Genomic DNA, 18694 nt, shown 5'->3' on the forward strand with positions numbered 1-18694 from the left:
TGTTTATTATTTGAGAACCATAAATAATTCCTACACACGAAACACTATAACTGTAAGGAACCTGATGTTTTGGGGGTAAATGTAGCCTACATAATGTTGTACAGACTGTGTACCGTGGTGTTTTCAGTTTTTGTCCGCTATCTGCGACACCACAAATCGAGTGGAAAAGTTGTGGTTTTAATCGAGTTGTGATCTTCAAAATGATTTTCAAGGTGATCTGCACATCTTGGGTGGATCATAAGTTGTTGCAGGAACAAGATTTTTGATCCTCGTGGAGGATCTCCAAGTCAATCTGACTCACGTTGTTGTTCTTGTGGACTTTTTTGTTTCACAGCCTTCAGTTTTCATCGAAACTTCCTGAAACTTGGCATGTATATGTAAAAATACTCTGCGCAGACAGTAACCATCTCTGATTTTGAAAATTCCTCCGAGAAAAAAGTTATGACGTCAAAATATCTCCACTAATGGAAATCGCCTAAAAAATTATCTCCGAAACGAGGCAAGCTTTTTGAATTCTGTTTGCGGGAATCGAACGGGGCATTAGCACAGATAATTTATCGCAAACCTGATGAACATCACAATGACGTCATATTCGTTTTTATGACGTCATCATTAAGAGGACGAGGATCTTAGCTCATTTGAGCTTGCTCACTAGTAGGGCACTCGGTAGGTAGAACGCGTACCTCCACCACGTCATGCCTGATTCCACGAGTACATATCTGGCCCATGACATTGTTGAAATATCAGGCTCCGTATCGTTTTTGGCCCCATCTCTCAATGGTGAAGAATCACTTTAAAGAATTAAATAATTCTCATGTCCAGATCCAGATTCGGATCTTCACCAAAATCGAATCATTTCATCCTTGTCACACGCCCAACCTGCCCACCGAGTTTCATCCGAATCCATCCACAACTTTTTCAGATATCCTGCACACAGACAGACAGACAGATGGGGATGAAAACATCACCTCGTTCCACTCACGGTGGTGGAGGTAAAAATTGATGACGGACGGACACTCCTGCAGCTGATGGATGAAGAAATCAGGAAGAATGTGACAAAATGTCCTGCAGTTGATGGATGAAGAAATCAGGAAGAAGGTGACAAAATGTTCTTCTGCAGATCGGTCATGTGACCTTCTTGCCCCCATTGTGAGGCAGTATCTGCTTGTCGCAGATACATCTGACAGATGAATCCTTTACGTAACTCACCTGCTCTATACTTCCACCAACGAATTCGAGTTGTGTGGACATCCAGCTTAAGGTCCATCTATCGACGGGACTCATTGTGATGGAACACCCTACCCGTGAAGCACCAATCACATAGTTCATGGTCCAGTTGGGAGTCAAACCTTCTCGAAGGACATTTTATGATAAAAGATGCAAAAAAGTAAACGAGTGCTTGTCTTGTTGTTGTTGTTGCTGGTTCATGCGCAGCCTGTGGGCTGCTGCTTGCATCGTTTTGTGCAAGCACTGCCGATGCAGTGCCCCCCTGTTACCAGTAAGCCGGTACTCATTTTTGCTGACCTCGGAAGGATGACAGGCTGAGTGAGTCAACCCAACCTGATGTTAATTAAATGCAGCAACAGTGGCTCAAACTCAAGACCCTAAGATCTTCAGCCAGCCACCTTGACCACCAAGCCAACAGAAGCCACAACTACCCGGGAGTAGTAGCAGCGGATGCTGCGTACTGGACACGTGATATCAACTCGAAATATTCCAGTGCGTGGGAAAGGAGACATGCTCATAGGTAAATCGAGACGTCGTTTCACACCTGCACGCATCCTTTCACTGACGTCATCAGCTTACTTCGGAGCTGGGGACTCCATGGTGATGGATCACCCGTCGGTCACACACGATGTGACACACAAGGAACGTTGGCACAGGAGGGGGCCATTTGGACCATCGTGCCCGCACTGCACCATGACCAAGTGTCAACTTGGAATGATTTTTTTTTCATCATTGGAGTGTTCTTGTTAAACCTCCCCCATAGGATCGGGGAAGGCTGATTGCTGTTTTAGGGTTTGTTTCTACAATTCGTGCCCCCCCCCCCAATTTTTAATGGTACCCCAGAGTTTCTTCCACCCCTTGGGGTACGAAACCGCCATTTCGGTTTTCTTTGGTTCCTTCTTTTTCTGCCAATGTCCGAGGATTTTTGGAATTACATTTTTCATCAATAATGGGAATTAAAAAGTATGCAGGGTTGACCTCATTTTAGACCTTGACCTAATTTTAAGGTCATGACCCTATTTTCGGCATTTTAACATCGGGCTAAGGTTTGTCCGATCAGAATGAAATTAACCTCTCGAGATAGCTTAGGGCAAGGCGCGTTTACACGTGACGTCACACCCCTCGGGGTTAAAGGTCAAGGTCAAATGGCAATCTGAAAAAAAAACAAAGTGCTTTTTTTTGTCATCGCTCAGTTTTGCCAAAGCGGAATGTCAAAGACCGCTTGGCCTTCCATGATATTCTTTGCATCACCATAGTGTACCTGTACGATGCAGAACGAAGGAGTTTTGGGGGTCGTTCGCGCATAGAGGGGCGAGAGAGAGGGGGGTGAGAGTGTGGGCGAGAGAGAGGGGTAGGGGCGAGAGAGGAAGGGCAAGACTAGGGGGAGAGAGGGGGCGAGAGAGGGATGAGAGTGGGGGGACGAGAGAGACGGGCGAGACACCTTTTCGACACCTTTTCTTCATTCACACTTTATCCATAATGTTGAAGGTCAAGGTCAAATGGTGGTCCGAACATAATATGACCATTGGATTGCGGGCCGAGGGTAAGTATCCGGATCAGGGTTATTCTTACCCTTGGTGATTCCTTTGTGATGACAGATATCTGGGTTTTATTTCTTTGTTTTTGTTTTTTTTTGTAAACATAATAAATTATTGAATGAGCATCGTCATATTATCGATCATAACTTACCTGGAGATGTGGACCTGACCTGACGTTGACCTCGTGCATACCTAACACGGTGCATTGTGACTCGGCTCACTGATGTGTTCTACGACGGGATGGGGAGGGGTAGAGGACGGTCGTCCATCGTTGTCGGGTTACCTGCCGGTGCCCAAAACACCCCTAAACCCATGCCTGTGTACACACCGTGCAGGTGTGTACTGTGTAGCCTGGGTTTAAATCTTCATATTCTGTGCCTCACACACACCTTGCTCCAGCGTGCAAACACGTGACCAAACTGCACGAACAATCATTACAATTAGCTTGAAAAAGTTCAATGAAACAACAGCGAAGAAGAAAGCATTTTGTAAAACGGTTGAGAAACAAAGGGCCAACAATGTTCGAGTGATTGGCACGAGGAGGTCACGCACACCACGTGCGAGCATCACCTGCCGTGAACAGGTGTGGGCTGATTAAGGGCGCTGAGTCCGGGCAGTGTGACCCGTGGGGGTGGTGGTGGTGGTGGTTGTGGTTGTTGTTGTTGTTGTTGTTGTTGTTGTTGTTGTTGTTGTTGTTGTTGTTGTTGTTGTGGTGGTGGTGGTTGTGGTGGTGGTTGTGGTGGTGGTTGTGGTGGTGGTGGTTGTGGTGGTGGTGGTTGTGGTGGTGGTTGTGGTGGTGGTGGTGGTGGTGCATGCTGTGCGCTCTCGCTGTCCTGGCTCCCTGTCTCGGGTGGTTCTTCAGGGCACAGAGCCGTAAAAACGTGCGGGGGATGAAAGGTATCAAGGTGAGTGAGCCACAACAAGCTCACGACCACATTTAACACCATTATATAAATATAAAATTCTCTCTCACACAACCTGTGGCTACAATCGTGTCATGTGACATGATTATGATTGAAACAACGACTGAGTCGGAACAAACCGTTTCAAAAATGGTACTCGCTGCTTAGTTGCTTGACTCAGCATTTAACTGCGATGGAGCACGGACAAACAACCATAGGTTGGTAATAATAGCGCAGGCTTTGATGGGCCTTGTGGCCTCCTGCGTCGATGTTCCCTGTAAGGACACTCACTACGAACTCGAACGGCACTCCAGAGAGCGCACACCTCCACCAGGTGAGCAGTTTACGGTTGGTATCCCACTGAGAGGCCGGATCTGGATTCGGACCCGAACCAAAAATCGAATCTGCTTGTTCTCGTCACCGAACCAACTCGTCCACAATTTTTGGAGATATGTGATACTGTTACGAATTTGGAAGCTGATTGCACACCCCATTCAGGTCCCAAAGATCGGTTATATCGGTAGGGACATGTGTTAGTAGTTTGGGCCCCGTCCCTTTGTTTAATGGGTGATTAAATGTTCATGCGCTGCAGAGTTATTACTTACAAAACCTGATGACTTCCATCCTCTGTTTGTGTGTTTGTTTGTTTGTTTGTTTGTGTGTTTGTTTGTTTGTGTGTTTGTTTGTTTGTAGGCACGATAACTCGAGAACGGAAGAAGCTACCAATGTCAAATTACACCACGTGATTCAGGAGGGTGATAGCTAGCGCTGATTAGATTTTGGTCAAAATCGGTCAAAGGTCAAGGTCACAGTGAGGTCAAAAATTCGATTTTTGATTGTTTTGTACAGAATCATCGAAGAAACTTCTGGTTTGCGTCGCTACCTTCTCGAGAGACAACTTTTATTAGACAAGGTCAGAGGTCAAGTTGATGATTTCCTAAGTACCAGTCTATGACTGCTTGTTTTGATAGTCAGGGTTTTCTTTTACATTTTCAACTACAACAACAACACCTTCGCCGTGCTCCATCCTGACGCCATGACGCTCGCGGTGGGCGGAGTTCAATGAAGGACTTGGCATCTCTCTCGACCAATCAGAAGATGCGATCGAGTTTGCCATCGTTCGGCCAATGGGAGCCAACGCAGGACAATATTACTCATCTTCCTGTTTGAGGGGCGGTCCGCCGTGACACCCGCCACGCCCCGGTCCAATCAGCGGACTTCGCGCCCCTTTTGGCCAATCACAGGGGCTACGAGCGGATCGCGCGCCAAAACCGTCCAGTAAGGGGGGGAGGGGTTACGAGAGGGAGTCCCATCCCCCCTGGACGGGGAGTGAATAATTTGATCAGCGCGATCCGACTGGGGGCAGTTGGGGTTTGCCTGCCGGATCGTCTCGGATCGCCTCGCCTTGCCCGCTGGCCCTCGCTGCCTTGTCCTCCCTCGTGCTGGTTGGCGTCCGTCCTTCACCCTCCGTCATTGTTGCTTGGAGTGGCATCGTTGTTGCGGGTTTGAGTCCCGCCGAGCCAGAACGTCGTAGACCGCACGAGGCAGACAGGTCCAAGCCAGCTCTGGTCTCCAGCTCACCTTTCCTCGAGCTGGAGGCCTTCAATAAAGACCTGACGGGGTCCATTTCTGGGTATTTGTGTGTGTGTCTGTGTCCGTGGGCCCCGTCCGATAAGTAAAAACTGTTAAGTGCCTGTGTTCCTTGTACATTATTTGCCTTGCTATATTCAGATAACTCTGCCCTTACGTGCTCCCCTCGTTCCCCAATTATTGTTGTAAATAAATCCCCTCTTGTTGAATGTCCCAGCTCGTCCTTGTCCTTTCAATCATTGGTTTGCTGCGCTGCGAACGGGAATTAGGAGGCCTCATTGTTGCCGTAATCGTGCAATCGGCCTGGCAGGATTCTGGTACTCTCCGCTCAGGGTACGACTCGGATCCGGCTCGGTAACGGTCCGGAGTGCGCAAATCCTGCCGAGGGTGAATTTCCCCTGTGGTTTGGATGACGTGGGTATTTAGGTATATTGAAATTGGCAATTGACCCTATCCCACGTGGTCGACCTATTGGCGATCTTCGGTCCGATGTGGGACCCGTGACCTTTCGGATTTATCTGAATGGTACGACAAATTCCGGGTGTTCGGTGGAGCCAACTCTACTGCTCCCTCTAGCGGTTGTGCTCGCCACCAAGACCCGGCCCCACAACAATACTATCTCTTAATGGTGAAGAACCGCTTCAAAATCGCGGACCCGGATCTTCACCGAAATCGAATCGATTCGTCCGTGTCACACACACACACACACACAACCGGTCCACCAAATTTCGTCTGAATCCGTCCATATCTTTTTTTGAGACATCCTGCTCACAGACAGACAAACATGGGTTACAACATGACCTCCATTCATGTTCGGTGGTGGATGTACTTGTTTCATCGGTGGTCGTGTGATGTTTCTATTCAATGTGGAGAAGATTCTTTCAACGCTCGACTTCTGACTCTGAAATAGGATCAGACGGCATCGGCTCATGTGTCCGAAAAACCTGCTGGGCTGGTCTTGCACATCCTCCCTCTGCCCTTTTCACCCTGTCATTTGCACAAGGGTCATCTTCCATTTGCTTGGAAATCCACAAACATCACGACGTCACATAAAAAGGTCCAAAAACAGATCGGTTTGCTTCCAATCATCAGTAAGGACATGGAATCCATCATCATTCCATGACCTTTGGTCACTTTCTGCGACTCATTGGGACTGACTCAATTGGTCAATTCCCCAACCCGGATCTCAACCAATGGTACTCCATCTCTGCTGGATCTGATTTTGACAAATTTGCCTGAAAATATCTGCTACACTTCCTCCGCTCTAATCGGTTCTTCTGACCACGTGCTTGTCAAAGTGGACATCTCTCTGGCTGTTATCAGAGAACCACCTCAACGCCGTTGAGACTGGCAGGGTCTCCAAGCAGCCATTGAAAGTTATAGACTGGTCTCCTATCGCTACTTCCTCGAACATCGACTCATCCTGGGAATTCTTTCAAAGAAACTTGCTCTCCCTCATGCACAGATTTATCCCCTCTTGTGTTCAGTTGTCCTCCCCTTCCTGCTGTCCATAGTTCACTGAAGCTTGTGGCGAGGCAGTTGTCCTGAAACAACTTACCTTTGCCTCATGGAAAGCAAACCCAACTGAGGGTAATCTCAGTTCCTTCCATAAAGCTCGGAACAAGTGTGTATCTACCCTCAGGAGAGCCAGAAAACAACATCTTTCTCATCTCAAGTCTGAACTATCAAACATCTCTCCCTCCTCCAAATCCTCGTGGCATCCAATCAAATCTGTTTCTGGTGTGTTCCCCCTCCATCCCCTCCCTTTGGGCCCTGTCACACCTTGACGTTTTAGCCAGCGTATGGCAAGGTATCAAAATGTATGTAAAACACTGGCGTACGCTGAACTATTGATGTTTTTTTTTAAGTTTTGGGCATATTCATAACGAGTTGGACGTATGCATAACGTATTAGGAACATACACAGAACATTTCAATCACAAACAGATAACTTATACCAACGAATGCTGAGCGTGTTGTCGGCGTTCACAACCTATGCCCAACGATAGTCGAACTTATGCATAGCGCGCGGCAGCGTATCGCCACCGATCACGTGGCGAAGGCTATTAATAGGCTGCGACTCGACGATTCAAATCATAACCGGACGAGACATCGAAGTGTGAAGCCGCTGTCACACCTTGACGTTTTAGCCAGCGTATGCCGACGTATGAAAAATTTGCCGAACCAAGCTGGCACATGTCGAATACGTTATGGGTAAGTTTTGTATACGTTAAGAGTACGTTGGCATACGTCGTAGTGTGCTGGCATACGTCGTCATACGCCGAGGCATGTTGAAAATTTCTTGACATACTCTGCATATGACACACATTCCGCATACGCTGGCTCTAAGTTGTGGGCACGTTACGCGATCGTTGACACACGTTGACGTAATGGTTAGCGTCAGTGTTCCGGACTCCCTGGTTTTTTTTTTTGGTTTTTTTTTTCCTTCGGCATGACGGTGATGTTAACACTTCGATTTCTAGTGCGGTCAAGGTGCGGTGCTAAATGGTCAAGGTGTGACAGGGCCTTTACCTCAAATGGCCGCACTGCTGTTACCGCATGTGAAAAGGCTGAATGCCTAAACTCGGTGTTTGCATCGAAATCTTGTGTCCAAAACCGATCACTTTCTCTACCCACCTTACCCAGTCACACCCAACTGTCCCTGCACTCTGTGTCCTTTTCTCCTGACAAGGTGGAGAGCTTGCTGTCAAACCTCAACTCAGAATCTGCAACCAGTCCAGACTGCATCAGCCCACGTGCCCTAAAAAACTGCTCCGCTGCTCTTGCTCACCTTCTCTCTGTTCTATTCACCCTCTCATTTGCTCAAGGTCATCTGCCATCTGCTTGGAAATCGGCAAACATTACCGCTCTGCATAACAAAGGTGCAAAAACAGATCCCTGTAACTACAGACCAATCAGCCTTCTCCCAATCATCAGCAAGGTTATGGAATCCATCATCGCTTCAGACATTAAATCCTTTCTCTTCTCCAATGGCTTGATTTCCGATCTTCAATTTGGTTTCAGACCAGGTCACTCTACCCTGGATATGCTGCTTCTGCTCTCCCATCAATGGATGGAGGTCCTCAATGCCAGACAGGAAATCTGAGCCGTATCCCTGGACATATCACGTGCTTTTGACACAGTCTGGCACCCTGCACTACTCACCAAACTCTCTTCCCATGGTATTGAAGGCCATTTCCACTCATGGCTCGCAGACTTCCTCTCCTGTCACAGTCACCGTGTGGCCCTAAATGGAGTTCTTTCATCCCCTCTTTCATCCCATTCATATTTGCAGTGTGAGTTATTTTCAATGAATTTCCTTGTTTTAATTGCTGTTTTGACATTGATTTGTTGTTAGCGGGAGCGCTATGAGGTGGTGGGGGCGGAGGGGAGGAGAGGAGTGGCTCATTTTGAGAGGTTATAGATTTTGCTGACAGTTGAATATTTGCTGTACACAAGTAGGCAAACTCTGCTTCAGAATTTTTTTATGTTGTTGTTCACCACATTTGCTGTAGAGTCCACAGCTTAGACGTCCAGCAAAGGCGTTGTGAAAAACATAAAATGTGAAAGAGGTTCAATTCTTCTTCTCTTCTTCTCTTCTTCTTCTTCTTCTTCTTGCGTATGGCAGCTTGGCTGCCGGGTAACTATCGTTTTGTTGGGGCGCGACGTTACCCCTGATGCTGTGGTCCTATACCAGTATACTGGTACTCATAGCTGTTTCGCCTACCTCGGAAGGATGACAGGCTGAGTCAACCCCACCTGATGTTAATTCAGTGGAAAACGGGGCTCAAACTCAGGACCCTAAGATCCCAAGGCTGCCACCCTAACCACAAAGCCACCACCAGTCTTTTCAAGTTCATTGAAAATCATTCACATTCCATGTGTCCAATCACATAAAATTGGGTTCATTCAGGAATGACAATCTTACCTGGAGCAAAAATCCAACCTATCGCTACACCTGCCGGACATCTCCACATATTTGTTCTCACGAAGCCAGCACGATTCACTCCCAACGCAAATGGCTCTTTTTGGGATTGCACTTGACGCTCAGTTTGTTGGAAAAGGGTTCACCGTATATAACCTGTGGCCACAATACGTGCCTTACATACCTGATTTCTCCCATAGGGCCCGTGAGGCATTAAGACAATGTCTACCAGACCAGCTGAAGGACAACACTTTTGCAACGGTCTTGAAAGACGATACGACCACAAAGCGTTGGCTGGCGCAGCTCATGAAAAACTTGCAGGAAGGGGTAGTTACAGACCCCCGTGGTATCCCCTTGCCAGCACAGTGAATTGGGATGAATGAAAGTACTCTGCCTACCTTTTTGTGGCAGTTTGGAGTTTTGTAATCGACGAAGCCAAGAAAGTGCCTCCTGCCTCCAGCGCTAATCACATGACTGTTGCAGTTTGAACTTCTTTTGCCAACACCTGTTTTCACATGATATTTAATTTTTTTTTTAAGTCTTTGAGCCTTTCTTATTCCTCTTCTTGTTTTTCTTCTTCAGTCTTCTTCTTCATCATGTTTTGTTTGTTTTTGTCCTGATGCCAAGAAGGCCTTAAAATTGGAATTCATACCAAAGTGTGTTTGTTTTCAGAGTTGGTTAATGAACTGCTGATCCAATGCTGTTACAAGCAGCCTTCAATTGCTCGGACCCATGGTTTAAAAAAAAAAGAGGGAGGGATGAAAGGCGAGAAGATTTTGTGTGCATTTCAATAGGTCACGATATTTTGTGGGCCGTGTTGGTGGAAATAGTTATTTGTTTTCCGTTTTGTGATGTTCGAATTGTTGTAAGTGCTCGTTTGATTGACCTGAGAAACGTTTGGAGCGCGATTTTGCTGTCCGATACAAATGAGGCACCGCAGCGTCTCCGTCGCCGCTCTCCGTGAACGTGACGACCCGAAACCGTGCCCCTCAATTTCAGGTGAATACCTTTTCCATCCGTCGTGGACACACCGTTCATCAAGTACCGATTTGTGAAAGCGGTACTTTTTGTGCTAAAAGGAAAGTAAGATGTTCATATTTATTGTTAGTACATGGAGGTGCGGTGAGGAGTGCAGATTTCCGTCAGCCATCATAATGCAGTGTGAAGAGTTCACAGAAATGTACAGGAACAAGATAAGTTTAAAATATGAACAGTTGGTAAAACGAATGAGATTCTTCACAACATTTGTTTATACCAACATTCCAGTTGGAAAAGTTTAGATTTTCTTTTGAACAGCTTAGTTGATGGCTAATTGTCCAGTAAAATGAGGAGTGTTTGCAACAACCTCTCAAACTGGCTGTTTCCATTTACAATAAACAATGTGCTCACTTTCTTCATACGAAGATGATCACTTTGGATACAAACTTTTTCTTTCGTTTTTTTTTTTTCTTTACCGAGTGAAAACTTCATTTTTGAGGAACTGCTTCTCAAGCAATGACTTGTAAATGTACCTGTATAAAATGTTTTCTCACCTGCTCGCATCGTGGCCACGTAGCTCGTCAGATCCGTGGAGTGCATGAGGAAGAGACGCATTTCATTGGTTCAAGGCATTGGGTGTTTCAAAAGTCTTGGGACTATTTAAATGCTTTATTTTGAAAAGGGTAAACGAGATTCAAAATTAACGGTCACCCATCACAAAGGAGAGACTTGGGAGATTATTTTTTGGCCCTTTGATGTACAGTGATGGACGGCGTGAATGACCTGTTTGATGTGACCACGGCGGGCCGGGCAAGCGACGGTGAAATTCTGTGTCACCTCCTTACACACTCCTCCACAGGTATCTTGAGATGTAAACATCCTCCGCGTAGCCCCACGTGAAGAAATCCAGCGGATTGAGTCTTCTTTTTCTTGTGTATGGCAGCTTGGCTGCTGGGTAGCCATCATTTTGTTGGGGCACGGCTGTGCCGCTGATGCTGTGCCCCTATACCAATACAGTGGTACTCATTTCGCCGACCTCAGAAGGATTACAGGCTGATTCAACCCCACCTGGTGTTAATTCAGCAGCCAATGGGGCTGGAACTCAGGACCCTAAGATTGCAAGCCAGCGACCCCAGCCACGAAGATAACACCAGGTTTTGCAGATTGAGCGAGGTCTGGGGAATGGTGAGACCAAATGTGCTTTGTCTTGAAGGAGACAACCCTGTTGTCAAACTTCTCTGCCTCGTAGTTGGTGCATGTGAGAGTTTGTCATGTTGTGCCAAAGACTGAGCTCTTTTGAGCGCCAATGAGAGGACCTCCTTGGACTTTGAGTGACAGGTTGTGTCGCCACCTCAGCGTTCTCTTCTGAACACCCGGTCTTCATTCTCTCTGATTTCTTGAGATTGTGAACAGTGCCTTCTTTCTGAAACATCCTGGCATTGTGAAGAATACAGTTCTTGCTCGGTGGGTCTTTCACTTTGAAATGATTGCGATAAATCCAGAGACTTGATCATAGACTTCATCTCAAGGTACCATTCTACGACATTACTTCGTCGTTGTGCTTTGCACAACACATTATACTCCTGATTCATGAACCTTGGGAGAGACAATTTACCCACTTCCTACAACATAACCTGAAAATGAAATAACAATTACATTTACTAATGTTCAACACAATGGAAATAGTGCCAAGACTTTTGAACCATCCTACACCTGTAAAGATTGATCATTGATGATCCTTTATATACACGAACATGTGATGAGTAGTCTTGTATCTACGTGGCGTGAAAGGAGCGAATAATGAAGGAAGGATGGACTGTTGGAAGGATGAATGAGTGAGGGTGAGAAGTCGGATAGTGAAGAATTTTAGTGAAAAATGCTTTCGCTCAAACATATCACTGCATTATGCACTGTACTTTAAACAAATGGATACATGAGCATGTTGGGTATTATTTTCAATAAAATTGTGTCACTGTGCTTCATGTTGTTTGTACTTCACCAAACGATGTCAAGCAATGTAGTTTAGGGAAGAGATGAAGGTAAACAGAAACGAAGATGGAGGTGAGGGAAGGAACAAAGCTTGTGAGAGATGAACAATTAACAACAATACTGTACTACAGGAAGATGTAATGGGACATGAACATGGTGGATGTCTAAACAACGCTTTGGTGTGAAGAACAAGAGCTGAGAGCCACAGAACAACCAGGGAATTAAATAATGATTAACAACATTCATTATTATTATTATTTAATATGTCACCTGTGGTTGCTGGTTACATCATTGCTGGGAGCGTGGCTGTGCTGCTGTTGCAGTGCCCTCTGTTTACAGTAACATGGTATTCATTTTGCTGACTTCGGAAGGATGACATTTCTGAGTCAACCCACCTGGTGTTATTTAACAGCACGAAAGGGGCTCGAACTCAAGATCCGGAGATCTTAAACCAGCCACCTTAACCGTTAAGCCAACATCAGGCTTCGCATTATAGATATAAATATGCTAACATGTACAACTAGAACGGCACTTGGTAGAGTTACAATTACAATGAATAATCCCAAGTGAGACGGACGCTTGTCTCCTGATGGAGGGCGGTTGTAGTTGGGATACATTCGGTGATGATTTATTTTCACTTTGATGGGAAGTGATGGGCCCGTGCAGACTGAAAGGCCTGATAACGTGATTGTTTCCCCACATTGAAAACTGTGAAGGATGAGCGAGTCCTCAATTAATCAAAAATGGTCCTTTCGTTTTTGTCCTGGGAAAGGAGACCCTTGGACCTTTTAAAATCTTATCAAAGAAGTCCAAAGGGTGTAAAGTCTGAAAGGTGTTGTAAAAGGGTCCTTAATAGACTATAAAGGGTACATAGGGCGTTTAAAAGGTCGACCAAATAAGGGGACGATAGGTCTGTGGCGTCTTAAGTTCTAAATGTTACATTCCAAAAGTAGTTTTGGTCTAAAGGATGTAAATGTCGAAACGATATTCAAAGGTCTGAGGCTTTAAAAGGCTCTTTCGGGGTCGAAAGGTCTGTGGTATTTAAAGGGTATGTCTGAACAGTTACAGTTTAAAGATTCCAAGAAGCGTAAGGGTGTGCAGTTTTAACGGGCGAAAGGTATATGGGTATGTTCCAAAAGTAGTTGGGGTCTAAAAAAGGATGTAAATTTCTGAAAGGTCTTAAAAAGTCTTGGGGTTTCAAGACTCTAAGCAATCCAAAGGTGCAAAGGGTACATTCCAATCGTAGTTGGGCTCTTACGGAATCTAAAGGGTGTAAAGTGTCGAAAGTGACTAAAAAGGACAAAGTACTGTCCACTCTCTGCCACCCCTGAACCATTTCTTCCTCATTATTCAAAGCCTCGTCCTGGCGGCGGAGTTGCTCTCTTCACCAAAGACTCTATTCATCACTCACCATGCACTGCACTCTCTCTCCCACACGCCTCGGAATACTTCTGGCTACGGCTTCCCCTCCACTCCCTTGTGTGGGTACTTCTCTCACCTACCATGGCACTTCAGCAAAAGCCTTCTGTGACTCATTGGGACTGACTCAATCTGTCAACTTCCCAACCCGGATCTCAACCAACGGTAGTCTATCTCTTCTGGATCTGATTTTGACCAATTTCCCTGAAAGTTTCTGTTCTTCCTCCGCTCCAATCAGTTCATCTGACCACATGCTTGTCAAAGTGGACATCTCTGGCTGTTATTGGAGAACCACCTCAGCACCGTCGAGTCTGGCATTTCACTCAGGCCGAATGGCAGGGTCTTCAAGCAGCCATCACACTTCGAGACTGGTCTCCCATCTCTACTTCCTCCAACATCAACTCATCCTGGGAATTCTTTCAAAGAAACTTGCCCTCTCTCTCTCTCTCATTCACAGATTTATCCCCTCCCATCTTCCGTTGTCCTCCCCTTTCTCCCACCCAAGGTACACTGAAGCTTGGGCGAGGCAGTTGTCCTGAAACACTTTCCTTCACGGGAATGTGGGGTGTTCATAACAATGGGATGTGGGGTGTTCATAACAATGGGATGTGGGGTGTTAATAACAATGGGGATGTGGGGTGTTAATAACAATGGGATGTGCTGTGTTAATAACAATGGGGATGTGGGGTGTTAATAACAATGGGGATGTGAGCTGTTTTCTTGTTAACAATAGGAATGTCCATGCTGTGTTGTTAACAATGGGGATGTGGGGTGTTAATAACAATGGGGATGTGAGGTGTTATGTTGTTAACAATAGGGATGTCGGTGCTGTGTTGTTCACAATGGGAATGTGGGATGTTCATATCAGTGGCCTCGAGATATGTGCACTCGCCTTTAAGCTGGCTACCCTGGGTTCGAATCCCGACGCAGTTATGAAGTGTTGTCCTGGTATTTTACAGGGAGAGCGATTCATCAATGTGTTTGCCGTCCCTCGGATGGACATTAAACGGGAATCCCGTCTCCCAGCATTAGTTAGTGGATGTTAAAGATCCCACTGTGTCCTTCGCGATGAGTAGGCGAGCTATCTACGGTGTACCAAGTTCAAAACACTGGAGTATTTTCAAGCTTTGTTCAAAACATTTCCGAGTGTTTTAAACTTGTTGCACCAGTACCATGAACAAAGTACCAATTCCTACGTGGACTGTGGGTGCCAAGTGGTCCCTTTCATGTTACCTGACACCAGGTTACAGTGCTTGCTGTGTTCGAGTTTGGTTGCTATCTGGCCAACAATTTTCTGCATGATAAACAAATTCAGCAGCATGTAGTTGACATGTTTCATGTGAATGGCTTTTTCCAGACACCAGAGGACAACCAACACATCCCGATCACACAATTCCTAATCTCCAAAAAGACGGATCACAGCAGGAGTGAAAATGGGTACATCAGTAAACAAGCAAGGATTGGCAGTATTTGGTCATGATGACAATCATGCTGCATGAGTGAAGGTAGAAATTGTGAGGTTTTTTTTTTACAAAAGAGGTTCAAAAATAATTCACAATGAGGAAGGTGAGTTTTATTTAACGTTTTTATAACCTTTAAAAAAAAAAGTCATTTGTGATGCAATCAAAGGAAATCCAGTCTATTCATATCTTACAAGATAATTGTCAAATGGCCTTGACGCCAAAATATCTTCACCCAAAGGCCCGCAATGCCAGAGTCCCATTCGTCGGTTTGTAGCTCTCCCATCTCTCTCTCCACGATGTCACCCCAGCTCTCACCCTCCCCCACCAGCTTCACACAGGTCTCTTCCACCGGCTTCACACAGGTCTCATCCACCTGCTTCACACAGGTCTCTTCCACCGGCTTCACACAGGTCTCATCCACCTGCTTCACACAGGTCTCTTCCACCAGCTTCACACAGGTCTCATCCACCTGCTTCACACAGGTCTCATCCACCGGCTTCACACAGGTCTCATCCACCTGCTTCACACAGGTCTCTTCCACCGGCTTCACACAGGTCTCTTTCACCTGCTTCACACAGGTCTCATCCACCGGCTTCACACAGGTCTCTTTCACCTGCTTCACACAGGTCTCTTCCACCGGCTTCACACAGGTGTCTTCCACCGGCTTCACACAGGTCTCATCCACCTGCTTCACACAGGTCTCTTTCACCTGCTTCACACAGGTCTCATCCACCTGCTTCACACAGGTCTCTTTCACCTGCTTCACACAGGTCTCATCCACCGGCTTCGCACAGGTCTCTTCCACCGGCTTCACACAGGTCTCTTCCACCGGCTTCACACAGGTCTCTTCCACCGGCTTCACACAGGTCTCATCCACCGGCTTCACACAGGTCTCATCCACCTGCTTCGCACAAGTCTCTTCCACCTGCTTCACACAGGTCTCATCCACCGGCTTCACACAGGTCTCATCCACCTGCTTCGCACAGGTCTCTTCCACCTGCTTCACACAGGTCTCATCCACCGGCTTCACACAGGTGTCTTCGACCTGCTTCACACAGGTCTCATCCACCAGCTTCACACAGGTGTCTTCCACCTGCTTCACGCAGGTCTCATCCACCATCTTCACATAGGTCTCATTCACCGGCTTCACACAGGTGTCTTCGACCGGCTTCACACAGGTGTCATCGACCTGCTTCGCACAGGTCTCTTCCACCGGCTTTACACAGGTGTCTTCGACCTGCTTCACACAGGTCTCATCCACCTGCTTCACGCAGGTCTCATCCACCTGCTTCACGCAGGTCTCATCCACCTGCTTCACGCAGGTCTCATCCACCATCTTCACATAGGTCTCTTCCACTGGCTTTACACAGGTGTCTTCGACCTGCTTCACACAGGTCTCATCCACCTGCTTCACGCAGGTCTCATCCACCATCTTCACATAGGTCTCTTCCACCGGCTTCGCACAGGTCTCTTCCACCGGCTTCACACAGGTCTCATCCACCTGCTTCGCACAGGTCTCATCCACCTGCTTCACACAGGTCTCATCCACCTGCTTCGCGCAGGTCTCATCCACCTGCTTCGCACAGGTCTCATCCACCTGCTTCACACAGGTCTCATCCACCTGCTTCACACAGGTCTCATCCACCTGCTTCACACAGGTCTCATCCACCTGCTTCACACAGGTCTCTTCCACGAACCCCTTCTTTCCATCGACCCGAGTTCCCCCATCCTTGTTACATTCGTCGTCACATTTGTTCAATGTGGTTTTCCATTTGAACCTCCTGTTTTTGCGAAAAGACACCATCCTGCCGTTGCTCCAGCTGTGCCGGACCCTGGATGGACACATTCAATGCACATCGTGTTAAAGCTATATTCGAGTTCAGAACTGATTTCGTAATTTTTGGGTAAAACTTTGCAAAACAACATCAGTTCACATGAAGTTTTTTTTTACAAATGGGAAAGAAACTTTTGCAGAGTCGTTATTTGGGGGGTTCTGTCCAGGCTTCTGGAACTCTCTACTCATTTTGGTGAGTCGTACGTGTCGAGGATGAAGTCATTTTTACGATGATTAGCAAGTTTCCCACACGGGATTCTAAACGGGGTGGGACTGAGGAGGAAAAAAAATTGCAAATGGTGTCTTCTGTCATCGAGCCGGCAAGCTGGGAGCGCCGACTCACATTTATTGCCACATCTGATGCAATCTAAATGCTCTAATGGTGGCGAGGAGCTCCATCGATTATTCGATCCATGTACCTGTTTGATGCCGAAGGTCCGTTATATAAATTTGTCTTGGCGTCATCATCAGTGACCAATTTCAGATTAATATCAGGATAAACTAGTTATGTGTTTTTTCTCCAGCTGGACCCTCACCAATTCACATTTATTGCCACATCTGATGCAATCTAAATGCTCTAATGGTGGCGAGGTGCTCCATCGTTTATTCGATCCATGTATCCGTTTGATGCCGAAGTTCCGTTATATAAATTTGTCTTGGCGTCATCGTCAGTGACCAATTTCAGATGAATATCAGGATAAACTAGTTATGTGTTTTTGTTTTTTTTCCAGGTGGACTCTCACCGATTTGCCAGCAAGGTAATCCTGGGTCGAGAACTGCGACAGGTACGTTGATGTGGAAGAAGCAGGTAGGTGCAAAGAAGTAAAACCAAAGTAATTGTGGTTGTGGTTTTCATCGGATCGAAGTTGGTCCATCGATGAAGAAGCTCACGAGAAACCTTGTTCATGGAAGACGTGTCCAAGAACTACAGGAAAAGAAAAAAAGGAAAGAATTTCACAAGAAACAAGATGTAAATGATTCTTCTTTGAAGTTCTTCTAAAAAAAAAAAATTCAAGCAAAACTATGTCCAGCATGTTTATGAAAGAAAATTCCTCCAAACTTGACAAAAAGCACTTGTAACCAAGACGATTTGTACACAGAAACCATCTTGTGTTTAATCCTTCGGTTTCCTGGCTCAAAGCACCGACTTACCTGTTTGGTTCTCCGTGTTCCTTTATCCAGGTGTGCTGTGTTTCCAGCTGCAGTTACCTTTCCAAGGGGGTTCACTTTTTTGCCCAGGATAGGGTTCCATTGAATGACGAGGAGAGCTCCGATAAGGAACAGTTTAAACATCGCGAATGAGAAGCGAAGAAAACGCCAAACGCCGTCGTTAAAAAAAAGGATGTGACATCACAAACGTTTTATTTTGAAATAACGGAAATGTGTGACGTCATGGAGGCAGTTACACAAATGACAACAACTCGATATGGATTATAAATGAAGGTAATTTTTGAATCACAGATGCTCACAGATCATTTGTAACTTTATTAATATTATACTGGGTGATGTTGTTTATTATTTGAGAACCATAAATAATTCCTACACACGAAACACTATAACTGTAAGGAACCTGATGTTTTGGGGGTAAATGTAGCCTACATAATGTTGTACAGACTGTGTACCGTGGTGTTTTCAGTTTTTGTCCGCTATCTGCGACACCACAAATCGAGTGGAAAAGTTGTGGTTTTAATCGAGTTGTGATCTTCAAAATGATTTTCAAGGTGATCTGCACATCTTGGGTGGATCATAAGTTGTTGCAGGAACAAGATTTTTGATCCTCGTGGAGGATCTCCAAGTCAATCTGACTCACGTTGTTGTTCTTGTGGACTT

The 18694-nt window shown here is 46.1% G+C and overlaps 1 protein-coding gene across 1 annotated transcript; it reads right to left on the reverse strand.

The window, feature by feature from the left end:
* Positions 1-15077: 15077 nt before the first annotated feature.
* LOC147029474 (uncharacterized) lies at positions 15078-18217 on the reverse strand. Its single transcript, XM_085872533.1, has 3 exons — positions 18017-18217; positions 17608-17789; positions 15078-16862 (listed from the first exon to the last, which is right to left on the reverse strand). The coding sequence occupies exons 1-3, from the start codon at positions 18155-18157 to the stop codon at positions 15218-15220; spliced, it is 1968 nt and encodes a 655-aa protein (XP_085728659.1). The 5' UTR covers positions 18158-18217; the 3' UTR covers positions 15078-15217.
* Positions 18218-18694: the final 477 nt, after the last annotated feature.

The sequence above is a fragment of the Eptatretus burgeri genome, chromosome 3, assembly GCF_056783735.1.
Source record: "Eptatretus burgeri isolate ZD-2024b chromosome 3, Ebu_testis_v1, whole genome shotgun sequence".
NCBI lineage: Eukaryota > Metazoa > Chordata > Myxini > Myxiniformes > Myxinidae > Eptatretus > Eptatretus burgeri.